This window comes from Ctenocephalides felis, unplaced genomic scaffold (genome assembly GCF_003426905.1).
Source record: "Ctenocephalides felis isolate EL2017-DRISC unplaced genomic scaffold, ASM342690v1 CF-g0.4_SCAFFOLD_01604, whole genome shotgun sequence".
NCBI classification, from domain to species: Eukaryota; Metazoa; Arthropoda; class Insecta; order Siphonaptera; family Pulicidae; genus Ctenocephalides; species Ctenocephalides felis.
This window is the reverse complement of record NW_020537758.1, coordinates 58,043,900-58,063,449: the sequence shown is the minus strand read 5'-3', so window position 1 is coordinate 58,063,449 and position 19,550 is coordinate 58,043,900. Positions and strand designations below refer to the sequence as shown.

The following is a 19,550-nucleotide window of genomic DNA, read 5'->3' as shown; positions in this document are numbered from 1 at the left end:
TTATCATTACGAATCGAATGTTTTTTGAATTATTCAAATCGGTTGATCCGTGTTCACGACATCGTCGACGAAAATTTGTATCCGGACACACACACATACGCGCACACACACACACACATACATCCATTTTTTCTGAGATATGCTAAAATATTCAAAAATTTCTGAAACGTAAAGATATATAAAAAATTTCACTTTCAATTTTTTTGCGATTACTATAACTTGCCCTACGGGAAGTTAAAAAAATAGCCTTTCATTATTAAACATAACACTGGTATTTCATGTTGGATTATTTTAATTTAATTTTTCATTATATACAATATCCAAAATTGCGCCGTAAACTTCTCCTAACTGTACATATCGTAAAGGCCAAATTGTATGTATTCATCATTACTTTTCCCTCGTATACCAGATTGTTGTTTTAAAGTTAAATTTTTGATGTATTTTAAAAATATTGTCCAAAGATTAATAAAAGGTTCATAAATATATGAAGTATTTTGCAGCCTAATTGTCGAATTAAAAAAAAAAAGATTAAAATAGAAAAACTAGTGGTGTATGGCATCGTGCCTTAAGGCAAATAGCTGGAACTTCTCGTACCGTAATCAAAAATCTTGGTACGGAACCAAAAAAAAAATTACACAATATGTGTACACATTGATAAAATCTCTATAAAATATCTGATAATTTGATGTACATATGTCCAATAAATATTTTTGACCGCAAAATGACATTTTTTTAACTTATGTTTATTGAGAATCCATAACCCCTGGATCTGCCTTCCCAAAAATCAGTTAATCATCTTGTCAATACAAGTAAAATCTTTTTTGAATTATTAAAATCGGAAGCTCTGTTCTCTTAAAAACTGATTTACATATTTTGGCACTTTTTGATGCGTATCTACGGAACGGCTAAACCTGCCGCCGCCAAAAACTAATCAGCACGTCTCCTTATCAATACGAAACGAATGTTTTTTAAAATATTCAAATCGGTTGATCGGTGTTCCCTAAATCATCGACGAAAATTTGTATCCGCACACACACACACCCACATATACACATACACATACACACACACATAAACATCCATTTTTTCTAATGGTATGCCAGAATATTCAGAAACCTCTGAAACGTAAAGATATATAAAAATTTTCATTTTCGATTTTTTGCGATTACTATAACTTGACTGAAGCACATAGTCAAAAATATTCATTTAAAGTAAACTTTAAAACTTTAGCCAGAATTAAAATCAAATCTGAATTATTTTCGATCTACAAAAAAAAAGAAAAAATTAAATGAAATTTTTTTCTCCAAAAGCAATTGTTTTGTCAACACAAGGTGAAAGTTTTTTGAATCATTTAAATCGGATGCTCCGATCTCTCAAAAACTCGATTTCTATTTTCTGCAATCTTTGCTTCGTGTCTCTGAAACGGCTGGACTTGCCTTTGCTAAAAACTAAGCAGCACATCTCCTTATCAATAGGAATCGAATGTTTTTTGAACCATTTAAATCGGTTGATCCGTGCGCCCGAAAATGAGAACGAAAAAATGCGGACACACAAAACACACACAAACACGCACGCACACGCACACACGCATCCATTTTTTCTGAGGTATGCCAAAATGTTCAGAAACCTTCAAAACGTGAAGAAATGCAAAGATTTTCGTTTTCGATTTTCAGCCTATTACTATAGGCTATTACTTATATATAACTACCCTACTATAAAAATCCTTTATTCTATTAAACGGTTTGACGCTTAATGTGTGTCATTATTCAGTAATCTAAAAAAACATATTATTACATAAATAACAATAGTATATATTAAATATAAAGAAATAAAAAAGAGAAAATTATATATATATATATATATATATATATATATATATATATATATATGCTTCCGTTAAACGAAATTTATGACTAAACCATTGAGTAAATCGCTGACCAACTGCCTTCCACGCCAAATGTCAAATTTCGTTATTGCACCGCTTTATTGTATAAACTTTTGAGCAATTTATACATTTGCATTATACAAATATATTTTTTAATTAAAATAAATTAAATTAAAAATTAAAATATATACTATATTTCTTATGACAATAATACTAATTTTGTTTTCGTGAATTGCAAATTTTCTTTAATCCACTCCTTGAGTTTGTATAACATAAAATTTTGAGTTGTAAAAGATTAATTAGTATTAAATTAAATATAATTATTTATAAATTTGTACATTTTTAATGATAATGATATGATATAAAACCATGTCTGATAGGAAAAAGAAGTACATATCATATAAGGTTAGGTTTTATTTTAAGCTTTAGATATATTAGTATAGTATATTGTATATTAGTTTAATTATATATTTATATATAAAATTATGTGTAGTTTATCATCGTGATCTGCTTAGGAATGGTTTGCACAACATCACATAAAATATTTATAATAAAATATGTTCTATACAATTTTAAAAATACTTATATTGTCTAATTATATTGCTACAATATTAACTTGCACTATTAAATTGTAGCTCAAAATCATACATGCTAATTATAATCTTTTTGATATGAATCGATTAATAATAACTAAGTGATTTATATTTTATGTAGGAGGCTAACAAAAGACCAGTAATCTTGTCAAAGCATTCTGAATATAATCCAGATGGAGATGCAAAACATAAGGATACAAATAGAAAAGATAAATCTAATTCTGTTATTGAAAAAGACTCAGGAAATATTGCGTCTAAGCATCCTACAATTCTAATAAAGGTTAGTTTAAATTTACTAATCAATCATATATATCCAATATGTTTACTTTGTTTCATGGATTTTACAATAATGAATGTTAACAATAAATAATCAGCAAAAATAATATAAGTATCAATGAAATACATTAACAAAATTAATTATGTAGACAAGGGAAGATCCACAAAGATCACTCAGTCCGAAGAGAAGTCAGAACAAAGAAAATGAATTGGGAAATGTGCAAAAAGTCGTTACTACGCCTGTAGATAGTAAGATTTCTTATGATTTTATTATTACGATATTAAAAACTGAATACTATTATTCAAAATAATATAACAATCATAGGCTTGTTATTGGATAATTGATTTGAATTTATAGTTAGAAACTAATCTAAATAAATAATAAATAATAATTAACGCTGAGGGGCGGTAGCAATCTGAAAAGCACATAGCTGCCACAGCACCAAAGCCAAGCTTGTGATTTTCAAATTCCAATCACTGCTTTGCTGGGGAATTATATTTAACACTTAATATTCAACAATTAAATATAACAGAAGCAAATGAAATTAAGATCATTCAAAAGATTTTTAGCTTCTATTGCTATTTATTTTGTTGTTGAACAATTCTATAATAGTGATGCAGTAGTTGTGAATTAATGTATAATAGAATTTTATATCTCCAGATTCCACCAACTTATCATCATGTAAAATGAAAAAACCAGTAAAACTAATAGATAATTATATGGAATTCAATACACAAGCACTTGATTATCTGATAGAAAATCAAAATGATTTTTTGGTAGTTGGCGTTTTAGGAAGCCAAGGAGTAGGCAAATCTACAATACTGAATCTTATTGCCCAATCTAACGTACATAATTTGGCTAGTAGAATATTGAACAAAGTGGATAATAGCGCTACTACGAAGGAATCAACTGACTGTTTGTAAGTAAAATCGCAACATTTTTTCGAGTTACATACCAATTTCAGTAATCAATTTTATTTGTTTCAAAATTATTTATCAGTTTTTATAATTAATTAAAAGTTAGTTTATAATAAAATATTTTTTTATAAACTTATATAAGAAATGGTTGATACCTTTTATATATCAATTTGAAATGCTATGTAAATGTAATATTGTGTTTAATTATTGTTTAGAATTCAGTTTAAGAAGAAAAAACAACTGAGAACAAATATATTGACATCAATGCATTTTACTTGGTTGTTCAAATTGTATTATATTGTAAAATTTCTTCTTGCTGTTATTAGTTTTACAACTAAAATTTTGATTTACTTTGAAGGCAAGATGATAATCATTCTTTATTTATTTACCATTTCAGAAAAACGGAATCTTCATCTGACTCTAAAAGTAGTAGTGAAGTTTACTCAGAATGTAGTGATGTGCAATCTAGTCAATCTGATAAAATGTCCCAACATTCCACAAGTGCAAATCAGAATATTGATGTGTTATCGAAGAAGACTGCAGAACTTGCTATAATTGATAAAACTAGTTTGAAAAATGAAGCTAATAAAAATAACTGTATGAAGTTTGATATTGAAACTGATGATCAGTTAAAATTTGGATTGCATTGCACAGATGGTATTTTTATCTTACTCATATCAAATAATATAGATGAAATTGTATTTGAAAATGTTATAAAATATTATGCATTACTATTTTTTTTTTAACTTAATAGGAGTTGACATGTATATAACATCCAATCGAATTATACTACTTGATACACAGCCCCTTTTATCAGTTAGTATAATGGACAAATCAATTATATCTTCTGAATCCAAGACCATGACCCATGAAGTAGCTGTGGAAATGGAATCATTATACTTTGCTTCTTTTATCTTGGCTACTTGTCACATTGTAATAGTAGTCCAGGATTGGTTTCTCGATAGTAATATTCTTAGGTAAAAATACAATTATTTATTATTATAACTAATAATGCTTTGCTTAAGGACAGATCATGGTATGAGGACACTATATTTTAATAAATTTGTACATACTTTTTTACTACCTGCTGACTAGGCTATATTTATACATTAAAAGAAATAATTCTTATTTGAATAAAAATAAGGTATCAGCATGGTATTGAATTTTTGAGCAAATAAAGTTGTATTCTATTTATTATATTTATCTCATACTATACTAAATCTTTTTAAATATACAGATTTTTAAATACTGCTGACATGCTTCGACCTCAGTTGAATCAGCCTACTAATTCTCAACATCCAAACTCCGAAGAAAATATACTGGAACAATTTCGAGCTCATATCTTGTTGGTGCATAATAAAGCACAAGCTAGCGATTTTTCTCATGATACTGTCAAATACTATACTTCAATATATGACACAATATTTAATGCATCTACTAAACTAAAAGTTCGTAGTGGTCTTGGAACAAGTTATGACAAAAAATCTGAAGATTATAGAAGCAGAAAAGCAGGCATAGAAAAAAAGCCTGATGTGAATTTGTTTTTGTTACCAGAGATCACTTGTGATAATGGTGAGTTAAAGCCTCTATGTAATTAATGAAAAAATGTGTAACATCAAGGTAGCAATCACATCATTTTTTTAACTTCTCATAAGAAGAGAAAAATTTAAAAATCCCATAGGGTACAATAAAATAAAAATGAGAATTTTGGGATATCCTTATGTTACAATATCGTATTGGCAGAATGAAGAATTTTTTACTTGGAAAGGCAGGTTCAGTTGTTTTGGAGATGGAAAAAAATAAAAAAATTGTCGTTAGTGATTTATATAAAATAGAATTATTGGTACACAGATAGACAAGGAGACAGGGAGAGAGATGGATGGATAGAAGGTTAGAAAAATAGAAAGATAGGTATATGAACGGTTAGATTAGTATAAAGGTAGACTGGTATACAGATCAATAGGTTGAAAGACAGGTCAATAGGTAGACAAAGTTATATAGGTAGACAGATATATAAAATTTGGAAAGCTAAGCAAGTATAGATATATAGATAGCTTGATAGGTAAGCAGATAGACTCTTTGATAGGTAAAGATGTAGATAGGTAGATCATGCACAAATCAAATTTGTTGATTTATTTATTATTATTGATTAAACCAATAATTTACAAATATTGAGAAGTTTATGCAACTTGAATTGCATTAAATCATTTCTGATTTATTATTTGAATTAATTAATGATAATGTTTCATATAGTGATAAAAACTCACTAAATATTCATATATGATAATTGAAGTTGAAATAGACTTCAGCTTGTAAACTTGTTTAGTTCATAGGTTATAAAACTGAAGCCTTACCCAATTTTTTCGTATGATTTGTTTAATTTATATTACTATTTTAAATCCATGTTATTTTATCAATTTCATTTATGACTGGTACTCTATTAAATCATTTTAATTAATAGTAGATGATCACATGTATACGGGACACGAGAACTTGGAATATTTAGTGAAACGTCTTAGACAAAATATCTTGGGCGCTTCACGTGGACAAATAGCGCCCTCTGTAACCAGTGAAAAACATTGGGGTCATAACGCTCACAAGACATGGGAGGCAATAAAAAAAAGTGGACTATTTTTGGAATATTGTAGGATGCTTCATTAGAACTGCTGGATTTGCACCTAAAAATGTATCTTCTAAACTTCAAAGTATAGTGAAGGAGGTAAAAGTATGGTTAAATGCTTTTGGTTTAGCTCCAAAATACACGCATAATTATTGGAGGAAACATACAAAAAGAAAATTTGCATTTACTTTGTTTTCAGGAACTATAAAGAAGATGTCAATGTCATCTTGAGTATTCATAAGCACTGTACTGCCTAATTTGTATGCAGAGTGTTAAAGAAAATCTAATAAGCCTTTATGAATTTATATTTTTTAGAAGTAATAAAACATTATTTAATTGATTTTCAATTATTAATTGAAACAATACTTTATTTTTTTGTTTAATTAATTAACCCAAATCTTAATTAAGATTAATGTAAACGTTTATTTTTCCGAAAATCTAGTTTGCAAACACTTTTCCGATTTTCCTTAATTGGTTTTGTGCAAACATTTTTTTGTAATTTTGACAAATTTACAAACTATATAAGTGTATTAATTTATCAATTATCAATTCTGATTAATTATAATTAATTGAGTTTTTAAGTTAGACAACTTTTTTAGATATTGGTTTCAGTTTATGAAACTTTTCTAACAACAAAGGTTTCAACATCATATTCAATTTTGTAATATTGCACTAAAAGTTTCTGTTCTGTATTGAAAACAAGGACACAATATTCAAACAATCTACTTCGATTTATTATTATAATAAAACACAAATATATATATAAATAAAAACTTACATACTAATTATATTAAATAACATAAGAGAGCAAAAGTTATGCCTTACATAAGTGATTGAAAATAATGATATCTTAATAATTTAAAAATAGTTTTACAATAGTATTTATTGCAATAAATTAAAAGTGAATTTTCATTTCATTAAAAAATGATGAAATGATTTTGATATATAATGTGAAATCAATGAAGATCCGAATCTGTTGATCGCAATTTGATTGTTTTATTCAGAATCATCCTAAGAACGAACTTCTGCTGTTTACATTAGTGGGCATATTATTTTGTTGACGATTTCTACTGGCTTCTATCAACTGCCAGTTAATAAACCAGTAAGGTTGATGATCTATAGGCCATTGGCTTATTCTGTAACAAAACAAAAGAACTCAAGTAAATAAAATATGGCGATAATGGATATAATTGAAGCTATAAAGATATAGTCAATCAACAAAAGCTTTAATTCAATAAAAAAACACAAATAAACGATAAAAAGTGAAATATGTGAGTGTGTTTTTTGACCTTTCGTCGACTTTTTCTTACAAACGGCTAGAGGGCTAGAGTCTAGCCGCTAGACTGATTTAAAAAATTTGAAAGACTTTCAATATGTAACTTGATAAGGACTTGCGCTTGCCATAAGGACTTGCGCGACGATCGGCCGAGCCGGTTCTTCGTAAATAGGTGAAAAAAGGAAAATTTTCGTCCACGTTTTAGTCGAAAATTCTGAATTGATTTTAAAAATTCAAACACTATTCGAATTGTATTATTTGGGAATCGTGCTTCGTAATCAACTATTGCATTTTTTTTTCAATGAAACTTTTTATGTTGAAAGACATCATGGTCCTATAGAACATACTAAATTGTGACTATATCTTAACCTACGATAAGTACTTCAATTTTAAATGGTTTTTTAAAATTTGAAAAAATATGTCAAAAGTCGCTTTTGTGATGTGATAAGTCAAAATTAAAAGTCATTGGAATACCTTGATAAGAAGAAGCCGCGATTAGCTTTGCGAGAAAACCGGCCAAGCCATTTTTAGTCTACTAAACTTCTCTTTTTGTGTAAAAATATATTACCATTAATTATATTATTTTATCATTTAAATGATAAAATAATATCTAGGATTCCGTTCATGATCTATGTAATCGTGCAGTATTTTTTCTTATAGCAAACGCTTAATATTAAGCTTACAAAAAATAATTTCTAAGTTTCTTTAAAAAATGTTTCCACGTTTTTCATAAAATTTGATATGGCGATAAAGTTCATGCACTAAACAGTCTTACAAAAAATGGTTGAATTATATAATTTAATTAAAATTTGGAATAAGGGCATTTTGGAATTTTAGGACATAAAAGCACTAATATATTATAATAATATATTTACAGATAATTTTTTAATGCTGTTTGTGAGATATCCATTGGAAATAGTAATGTTTAGATTCAATCGAAACCAAAAACAATGATTTATGGCTCAATGTTACCTGTTGATCAAATCAATGTCTCCATGAGCGTCAACTGGTATCCTTTGACCATCTGGTCCATTTTGACCAAATCTATTCGCAACTGGTGGAAGTGTTGCGGATTGGCGTTCTTCGTCCGTTAAAAATCTGTCTGCAACTTCAGGATATCCGATAGGCCGTGATCCAGCATAAGAGCCTCTTTGACAACTTACCATGTTTTGTAACATCAATATCACAACTGCTAAAAATACTGCTGCCAATTTAGAGCCCTAAAACAATAATTATTAATGTTGATGAATACTAATCATAATTGATTATTATCATAAATAATGAATTAGCATTATATCAATATTTTATCATTAAGTTCTTAAAGAAAATAATAATGAGATAATCAATTGATTATCCCGGGCACAAAATTACTCTCAATTACAAAATTTCATTTTATGGAAAAAAGTGTCGGATCATAACAGAAATGCTGAAAAGAATTATTTTCTTCAAGAACTTAATGATAAAATATTGATATAATTCTATGTAAATTATGTTAACATAGTTACGTATTAGTTACGTCCTAATAAATGCAAAATGTTTTAAATTTAATGTTGGTCTAAAATTATATATTTGCACTTGCTGCACGATTTCAAAAATTTAACAGCCATTTGATGTAAATCGATAAGGATGAACGTTGATTAAAAATCCTGAACCGATTTCGCAAATTCGAAAACTATTCGTCGATTTCTTCTGCGTCGAATATTGACAAAAAAATCGATGATAAAAATTTCTAAATCAATAAATACTTTATATTGATAACATGTACTTGATGGATATATAAGCGCAAAGAAATTGACGTTCAAAAACAGTACATATTTCTTTAAGAACTTCCAGTTTCAAATATATCGGCGGTTCAAGTAACATTGAATAATATAACTCAAAATTTGGTGAAGAAGCTTGTATTTAACTTCCCGTAGGGCAAGTTATAGTAATCGCAAAAAAATCGAAAATGAAAATCGAATATATCTTTATGCTTCAAAGGTTTCTGAATATTTTGGGATACCTTATAATTAGAAAAAATGGATATATGTGTGTGTGTGCGGATACAAATTTTCGTTGACGATTTCGGAAACATCGATCAACCGATTTGAATAATTCAAAAAACATTCGATTCGTATTGATAAGGAGACGTGCTGATTAGTTTTGGCCCAGGCAGGTCTAGCCGTTTCGAAGGTACGGGGCAAAAAGTGCCAAAATTGGTAACTTGGTTTTTAAGAGAACGTAGCGTCCGATTTTAATAATTCAAAAAACATTTTACTTGTATTGACGAGATGGAGAATTGATCTAATTTTCACGAAGGCAGGTCTAGCGGTTTCGGAGATCTAGTTAAAAAAGTAAAAAAAATGCCATTTGGCGGTCAAAAATGATCATTAGACATATACACATCAAATTGTTATTTGATATTTTATAAAGATTTTAATAATAAGTATAAATTTTGTTTACATTCCTATGGGTTTCGTACCAATGTTTATTCCTTAGACGGCGACGCGGCGCTTACGCGCTTTGACAGTTCGTCTCTACGCAGTTAAAGCAGTACGATTGCCTTGAAAAAAAGTTCAGAATCTCCAAAATATGTCAAAACAAAGAAAACATCTTTTTCTCAAAAAAATTTTTTTTTACAAACTCAAAAATCTAATTTTTTCGAAGTGAAATTTTTTCAAAAATGTTAGTCTTTTTAAAAATATAATAATTTTTGGTACGGGAAGTTCCAGCAATTTGCCTTAAGGCACGATGACATGCGCCCCACTAGTTTTAAGTTCAATCCAGCAATGACTCGCCTTATACTTACATTTTATACATTTACTACAGTTTTGAGCGATTATCGAACAAACGGTTCAGTCACAATTAAACATCACATTTGCAAAATAATTTTTCTCACACCTTTTTGCACGAAATCCTAATCCGTATTAAAAAATTGAAATTTATGTAAAATATTAGAACGAAAGTGTTATGCTTCTCAAGATTATTGATAGGTAAAACATTAAAAATATAGGTTTTAATTTTAGTTGATTATAACAATTATTTAGATTTACTAGATTTTAATTTATTGCTCATCTCCATAATGCTTAGTTGCATGTTTTATTAACTTCCTGCGGGGTAGGTAAATTATAGAAATCATCCAAAAATAGAAAATGTAATTTTTTGCATATATTTGCGTTTCATTTTGGCATACATTAGAAAAAGTTGATAAATGTATTTATGTGTGTTTTCAAAAATTTTTGAAGTTTTTAAAAAAATATCAGTATTTCCAAAAATTTTCAATAATTTAATATATTTAATACAATAAAATAATAATATTTTTTAATTTTCAGAAATGGCATTTTTTTAGAAACTTATTGTTCAAAAAAATTCAAAAAAAAAACAAATTTATCAAAAAAATCTACTTTTTTTTCTGGTCTTTTGCCTTAAGTAAGGCATGATGCTATTTAATCCTATTAAAATTAACTCACAAAATCATGATCCTGTAATGCCATATATGTTTAGTAAATTTTATCTTAAATGCGTAGTAATTTTTTTTTCATATTGTAAATAAGTCCATTTAAACAAACATAAGAAATTCCGTAATTTTAGTCTTTTCCACGATAATTTTATTTATATATCATACAATATTCGATCTTTAATCACTTCTGTAATGGCAAAGATCAAAATGTTGGCATGATAAAGTGCCCACAGAAATTACCAATTGATAAAATGTATGGAATAATATCAACACTTTGCTGTGTTTTAGAATTTTTAATAAAAAGCGCAATTATAATAATATAAAATTTTATTACGCTGGTAGATAATATGATAATAAATTGGCTTATAAAAACCACAATCATAAATAATAAACCGCAAACCATAACATCAAATTAAGTATACTTTATAAAAGGTTTTTGTGAATTGTACCATTGTATCATTGTAAAATAACATTTAATAGAATATAAATATTTAGTAAAATATATTTTTCAGTAAAATACTTTGATTATTCATGTTTACAATAACAGTAACCACGAAAAATGAAGTAGAATATCATTCAGCAAATCAAATACCATTCAACTCCAAAATCACATAATACCAAATCTCCTACCTATAGTAACCCTATATCGTTTTAAGCCACATTAATAATATTTTATCAACTTTTCGTAAGTTATAAATCAAAAATATTTTTTCTCCATGTATTTGCATTTTAAAGATTTTTGAACATTTTGGCGTGTATGTGTATGTACTATCTACGTATGTAAATTTTGATCTACGATTTCGAGAGCACGGATCAATCGATTTGAATGATTCAAAAAACATTCGTTTCCTATTGGTGGGGTGACGGGCTGATTAGTTGTTTGGCAACGGCGGGTCCAACCTTTTCGAAGGTACAGGGTAAAAAGTGCCAAAAATGGTAATTCCGGTTTTAAGAGAACCGAAGGTCTGATTTCAACAATTAAAAAAAACTTGTATTGAGAAAATGAAAAACTGATTAAATTTGGTATCGAGTGGAAAAAGAAAATAATCATTAAACATATGCAAATAAAATTATTAGATATTCTAATAATAAATATAAAAATTTTGTTTACATTTCTGTGGGTCCGTACAATGTCCGTATCATTGTTTGTCGTGACGCGGCGCTTACGCGCATCTATATTTCTTCTCTAAAACTGCCACGCAGTACGGTTGCTTTAAAAAACTTCAAAGTCTTCAAAAAAATGCAGAACATTAAAAGACTAGTGGTGTATGGCATCGTGCCTTAGGGTAAATTACTGGACTTTCCGTTCCGTAATGAAATGTTCGAAGAATATTAAATGTTTTCAAATATATTGTTATAAATACTATAACTTTCATTATTCGTATTTTATAGACAAAATAAAAGAGCTTATAAATTGGATGATGATGATTATGTTAGTTTACATAAAAAGTGAATAAACAAATATCTCATATTTCTAAGAATATTATATAAACTGAATTGCAAAGTTTAAATTACTTATTATAAAACTAAAGTCCAAATTATTTTCTATATTCTAAAAAAAATTCTTTGAAAAGATTTTTTTTTACTTTCCCCAAAAATAATCGTTTCGTCAATACAAGCAAAAGGTTATTCGAATCATTCAAATCGGATGAATCGATCTCTTGAAAACTGCAATTTTTTGAACATTCAGCCCAGTATCTCCGAAACGGCTGGGCCTGTCTTTACGAAAAACTATTCACCACTCTCTCCATAATTGCGAATTGAATGTTCTTTGAATCATTCAAATAGGATGCTTTGTACTCAAAAAACTGGATTTCTATTTTCTGCATTATTTACTTTCTATCTCCGAAACGACATGACCAACCTTTTCCAAAAACTAATCAGAACGTTTCCTTATCAATAGGAATCGAATGGTTGTTAAATAATTCAAACGTTGACGAAAAATTGTATCCATACATATATACAAACTACATACATCCATACGCACACATATCCATTTTTGCTACGGTATGCCAAAACGTTCAGAAACCTCTGAAACGTAAAGATATGCAAAAATGTTTATTTTCGATTTTTGGATAATGCTATTTTAAAAATTTTAATTTTCGGTACATATAAAGACACAAAATCAAAAAGAGTAAGCAAACAAGATAAATTTGATAAACGTTTCTTCATAAACGTAATTCAAAGATACGTTAGTATTAGTTCTTATAATATTCTTATCAAAAAATATTTTGAAACATTTTTGAAGTATCGTAAATTTTGAATGTTTTATTATTACAATTTCATGATAGCCTATAGTTTAAATCAAAAGTTAATATCTTTAAAAATTTATTAAAAATTCTCATACCACCTTTTTTTAATAAATACAAATAAATTATTATATCTCATGTTTTTTCTATTTTTGAAAATTATAAAATAAATGGTAATTATTTAAAATGATATTGTAATTTACTACTCTATAATAAAATATACGTCATATATTCTAAAATCAAATAAATATTTGAAAAACTATTCAAGATATATAAACAAAACCATTTTTTTTATTCCCATCTTATTACAACTGCCTAGAAGACATTCGGTCATTATTTGATTATAACTAAAGTGTAGAATAATATAAACAAATTTATATTAACAGAAGAAAATGCTGAATCTGAAACGAGGAAATATAAATAATTATAATTTCCCATAAATCATTAGTAAAAAAATACTAATATGGCAATAGTTGAAAAATTAGCTAAATATAATTAAGCTTAAAACTACAAATAAAAATAGTACATTTTTATTTGTAGTTTTAAGCTTAATTATGTTAATAATGCAATTATTATTATAAATATATGGAATAATTTTTATATGCATGGTAAAATTTAGAATCTATATTTCTAAATATTATGATTAAGATTGTTATTTCCGGTCTGGCACATCACTTGATTTTATAATAATAATAAATAATTTATTGCGAAATGAACATTATGAAGGCTATGAATCTGTTGGAACACAACGTTCAACTAACTAAGGTTAAGTTTTGCAATTAAACGAACAATTTTTTGTATCAAATTACAAACTTATGCAGAAACAAAGTTTAACTATAATCAATATTATTGCACAATTTGTGTAGATATATTAAATATCTATTTTGAAAATTAAAATTGGATATAAGAAAAACAAGTGGTACATTGGTGCATATCATCGAGCTTTAAGGCAAATGGCTGGAACTTCCCGTACCGCAATGAAATATTCGAGAAATAGTAAATGCTTTCAAATAGATTATTATAAATAATAAAGTAATTACAGTAAATTGTAACTTTCATGTTTCGTATTTCATAGACAAAGTTAATCAATTGGACGACGACGACGTTTACATATGTTTAAATGAAAAGTAAATAGAACATCATATCAAGGGAGTTAGAATGAAGAAACTTATCTCATATTTCTAAGAATTATATAAACCAAATTGCAAAGTTAAAAGTATTTATTTCAAGTATATAGGTGAACTTCATAATTTTAACTAGAATTAAAATTAAAATCCAATTATTTTTAATATTTAAAAAAAAAATGGATTTTTTTTTGTGAATTTGAAATAAAAAAAAATATCTTTCTCACAAACTATAATAGTTTCTTCACAAGCAAAATGTTTTTTGAATCATCGAATTGCATGCTTTGTTTCCTCCTTCAATTTTTTACACTTTTAGCTTTTTTTCTCTGAAACGCCTGGGCCTGTCTTTGCCAAAAACTAATCACCACATCTTTTCATCATTACGAATTGAATGTATTTTGGATTATTCAAATCTGATTATCTGGTCTCTCAAAAACTTTATATACATTTTCTGCACTTTTTGCTTTATATCTCAGAAAATTTATATCTCAGAAACGACTTGTAAGGCAAGTTATAGTAATCGCAAAAAATCGAAAATAAATTTTTTTATATATCTTTACGTTTCAAAGGTTTCTGAATATTTTGGCATACCTTAGAAAAAATGGATGTATGTGTGTGTGTATGTGTGTGTGCGTGTGTGTGTGCGGATACAAATTTTAGTCGACGATTTCGGGAACACCAATCAACTGATTTGAATAATTCAAAAAACATTCGATTTGTATTGATAAGGTACGTGCTGATTAGTTTTTGGCAGGTCTTGCCGTTCCGAAGATACGGGGCAAAAAGTGTAAAAAATGGTAACTCAGTTTTTAAGAGAACGGAGCGTCCGATTTTAATAATTCAAAATTTGGCTGTCAAAAATGTTTATTGGACATATGTACATCAAATTATCAGATATTTTATAGAGATGTCACTATTGTGTTCACATTTTGTGTATTTTTTGGGTTCCGTACCAAGATTTTTAATTTTGAAGTTTATTTTTCTCGACATTTTTGACAGTATGGAATAACCGATTTGTATGATTAAAAAATCATTCGATTCGTACTCGATCACGAGGCGTTTTTGCAAAGGGCAATTTTGCCGTTTCGAAGGTATGGAGTGCGCAGGGTGTAAAAACGGTTAAGCAGTTTTTGAGGAACGGGTTATCCGATTAGATTAATTCAAAAAACATTTTGCTTGAGTAAATGCTATGCAAAAAATGCATTTACAGAAAATTTAGTATTTTTGTGTAATTTTCAAAAAAAAATCAAAATTTTCAAAAAATCAAGGTTTCAAATAATTCAAATTTTTGAAATTTTTCATCATTTTTTTTTAAAAAACTAAATTTTGAAAAATTTTAAGTAAAATATTTCTTACAAAAATTTGAGAATATTTCGAAAATTTAAAAAAAATCGAATATTTTAAAAAATTTCCAAATTCCCAAAGTATTTAAAAAACGTTTTTTTATTCCAAAAAATTCAAAATTTGGAAAAAATTGTAAATTAGCAAATCTAATTAAAAAAAATTGTCTCTTGCAAACGTACACATAAGTTGTTTAAAAAATACGTTCATCGCCCAATTTAAAAAGCACTTATAAATTTACAGTATGTATTTAATAAATAATCTATTTGAATTTTTTTAAAACAATTATTGATTATTTTCTTTCTTCGAATTTTTAATTGCGGTACGGGAAGTTCCAGCAATTTGCCTTAAGGCACGATGCCATGCACCCCACTAGTTGAATAATTCATATCGGTTGAGCTCCCGGAAACGTCGTCCAGTCCGAAAAATTATATCCACACATGCATACATATGCACAAACACTCGCGCACACACATGCATTTTTTCTAAGGTATGCCGAGAATTATTCAAAAGATATGCAAAAAAAATATTTTCGATTTTTTGACGATTACTATAACTTACCCTATGCGAAGTAGGGTGGAGGGTGCAGTATGAGTATGTTTGATGGCCATTTGTGACTGAAGATTCCACCATGTGTCAAACTAGTAACATATGCAGATGATGTAACCATAGTGATTATTGGTAAAGACATTGATTGTAAGTTTATTTGACATAACTTTGATTAAAATTGATCACTTAATTAATTAATTATTTAAAGCTGTTCTTATTACAAGTAGAATTATAATAGAGACCATCAAGCGGAAGATAGGTAATCTAGAGATAGCATCAAAATCTTGCATTTATTACCTAGGGGTAATGTTTGATTCTAGATAAAATTTCAATCAATAGATGAAACACGTTAGTGCTAAGGCGTCAGTAGCTAGGACGAGTCTTGCTCGGCTGGTGACTAATGTTGGAGATCAAAAACAAAACAGAAGAATATTTCTAGCTTTAGTGGTTACTTCGGTTCTGACATATCGTATTTCGATATGAATTGATACTATCAAGATTTGCATGAATTTGCAGGACCAATAGACTTGCAAACTTCGGAAAGAAAGGCAATAATTAGAAGAATTCTCCCCCATAAATTAATGCCTAAGCTTTTCTTCGGAACAGATGCAAGGCTGGTCAAAGACTTAGCCTGGGATGCATAAACGCATTTCCTTGGCTATACAAAAAAACCTTAAGGAAAGTTAAAAATCTAAGGCTGAAATCTAAAGCCTATTTGAACCACGGTTTTTTACAGTTTTATTAATGAATATTTTATAATAAAATGTCTAAGTATAATTTTACTCTATTACTATTGACATTTATAATATCACAACTAGAGAACTAATGAAACTTGTTAAAGGTGGCATTTTACTTTAAGACAAGTTGCAAAAACTTCCCGGTAGATGTAATATGAACTTAGTTAACCGAAATGGAGATTTAAATGTTCAGGTAAAATTTTCGACTGTTTATTTCGAAATTAAAGTTTTCGCTTTCAATTAAAGCTAAACATTATGATTTCTAATTGACATTTCTCAAGCACCTTTATATATAATTATATTAACTCTAGCGCAGAAACACGTGTTGGTATGTTCTATAATTGTTATTCTAAATTTTAATTAATTCATATAATTCAACCCATTTTTGAAGGATTTTTTAGTCCATGAACTCTACCGCCATGCTAAATTCCATAAAAAACGTCTAAACATTTTTTTAAAAAAACATAATAAGTTATTTTGCGAAATATAAAGCATCTGCTATAAGACAATATTGGCACTATTACAATTATCATCTACGTAGCCCTTGATATTATATTTTTTGCGCAACTAGAGCAGTTTTGTTGACTGCTCTTTAGGTGATACTATTTTTAATCATTAATTAATTTTTGTGAATAATGCACAAATCTAAACACTTGAGATAGCAATTTTTTTGCTAATTTAAAAAAAATGGTCCATCCTTTTGAAAGGTTTTATTTTATTCCAATGGCTTTTAAATTTGTGAAAATGGTTCAGCCCTTTTTAAGAAATCGTTGACAATATTAAATTTTTTTTGACACAAAATATTTTTGCAAACATTGATGCATTTTCAAATTGGTCATAATTTCATCAAAGCTCTAGATTGCACTTAAAAGCAGATAATTTCCAAACAACGTTGGTCAATTTTTTTAACTTCCCGAAGGAGAAGTTTATGTTTTCATAAGAAAATCCGAATTGCTATTTTTATGTTTTTTCGACGTTTCAAGCCATTCTGAATCGAATGAGACCAAATTTGGAAAAAGTATGTATGTGTGTGTGTGTGTGTGAACAGATGTTCTCTAATTTGTTTCACTACAGTTAATGTCAATACTATCACCCCGTTTTGGCTTGAAATGTAGGAATCATTCGGATAACAAAGTCCAGGCCCTTGACCAATATACACGCAAAATATACTGATCCACTCATAGATGTATTTAGAACCCTTTTTATTACGCTAAAAACTGAAATGTAATTTTTTTAAAGAATGGTAAATACTATTATATTTTTGTCGCATAAATGCAATACACTGTTCTATTTCTTTATGTTACATATAAATGTACTGTTTTGAAATATTTAGAAAAGAAGTGTAACACCCAAGATGTAATTAGAACCCTTTTTATTTCGCTAAAAACTGATATGTGATTTTTTTAAAGCATGGTCAAAACTATTATAAATACAAGACACTGTTTTATTTTTTTATATTACATATAAAAGTACTGTTTTAAAATATTTAGTAAAATTAATACCCAAGTGTAGACAACTTATGTACTAGGGTTTGTCGGTTTTCAAAAATCGGTTCTGAAAACCGGTTTTTTGACGAAAATTATGGAATTCGAAAACCGGTTTTTTAGTAGAAAAAGTCGGTTTTCGGTAATATATATTATGAACGTCCTATTCGGATTTCAGAGATATTTTATTTTAATAGACCTATTTTTGGAAAAGCTCGATCTATTACATTGCAGAAATATAATAGCGGTAACAAGAAAAAAGAAAAGTCATATAGGTGAGGTTTTGTAATTCGGGCAAATTATTTTTTATTATGAGAAGCAAAATCTAAGATACGAAAATTTTATCCAATAAATAAATTTATTATTTTTTATCTGCCATACATAATTATTCATATGAAAATCAAATTTAGTAAAAAATTGTACTTACCATCTCAGATACGAATAAAAACCTTATACCACTTAACACTTCTTAGCAACTTTTTCACTTTAATAACTTTTGCAGTTTCTATTGTATTTGCTAAATGTAATTGTTAAATGATAAACGCCATAAAATTAGATAAATATGATAATCATTAACGTGTACTCGCGACAATGGTTCACATTCGACTGAATCAGTAAATAAACTTAAGCATTACGTATATACCCACTGTCTGTCGTATGAAACTGCACATAGACCGGATCGCGAATGATAAAAAGAAACACCAATTTGTGTGTCGATGCTGGTTTTATATAGTTGTATATGTTAAGATTGGTACGTAAAATTTAACGACTGATATTTTTTTATGATTTCCTCTTAACAATATTGCCGGTTTTTAAAATATTTTTACGCAATAAGAATTTTTGGTAATTTGAAATTTTATAGCACACGTCATGTAAAATATGGTAGGTAAATATTTTTATTAGACTAGAGAGGTTTATATATATACAGGGCCGGTCCTGATGTCCTCAGCGTCAGCATGCAAGAATTGTTCTAGACCCCCCAATAATTTTAACGGTTTTGACAGTTTTTCATTGAAATGATATAAACATTTACGGTAATTTTTTAATTAATTTTAAATC

General features: G+C 28.0%; 2 protein-coding genes across 2 annotated transcripts; one reads left to right on the top strand and one right to left on the bottom strand.

Moving 5' to 3' along the window:
• Positions 1 to 2,207: 2,207 nt before the first annotated feature.
• LOC113373974 (protein SMG9-like) lies at positions 2,208 to 6,585 on the top strand. Its single transcript, XM_026614236.1, has 9 exons — positions 2,208 to 2,290; positions 2,600 to 2,758; positions 2,904 to 3,003; positions 3,416 to 3,674; positions 4,070 to 4,329; positions 4,427 to 4,649; positions 4,910 to 5,244; positions 6,134 to 6,391; positions 6,492 to 6,585. Exons 1-8 carry the CDS (start codon positions 2,255 to 2,257, stop codon positions 6,331 to 6,333), a joined length of 1,572 nt encoding a protein of 523 aa, XP_026470021.1. The 5' UTR covers positions 2,208 to 2,254; the 3' UTR covers positions 6,334 to 6,391; positions 6,492 to 6,585.
• Positions 6,586 to 7,273: 688 nt separating this feature from the next.
• Positions 7,274 to 19,080, bottom strand: LOC113373116. Its single transcript, XM_026613435.1, has 3 exons — positions 18,919 to 19,080; positions 8,541 to 8,788; positions 7,274 to 7,428 (listed from the first exon to the last, which is right to left on the bottom strand). Exons 1-3 carry the CDS (start codon positions 18,919 to 18,921, stop codon positions 7,299 to 7,301), a joined length of 381 nt encoding a protein of 126 aa, XP_026469220.1. The 5' UTR covers positions 18,922 to 19,080; the 3' UTR covers positions 7,274 to 7,298.
• Between the last annotated feature and the right edge of the window lie 470 nt (positions 19,081 to 19,550).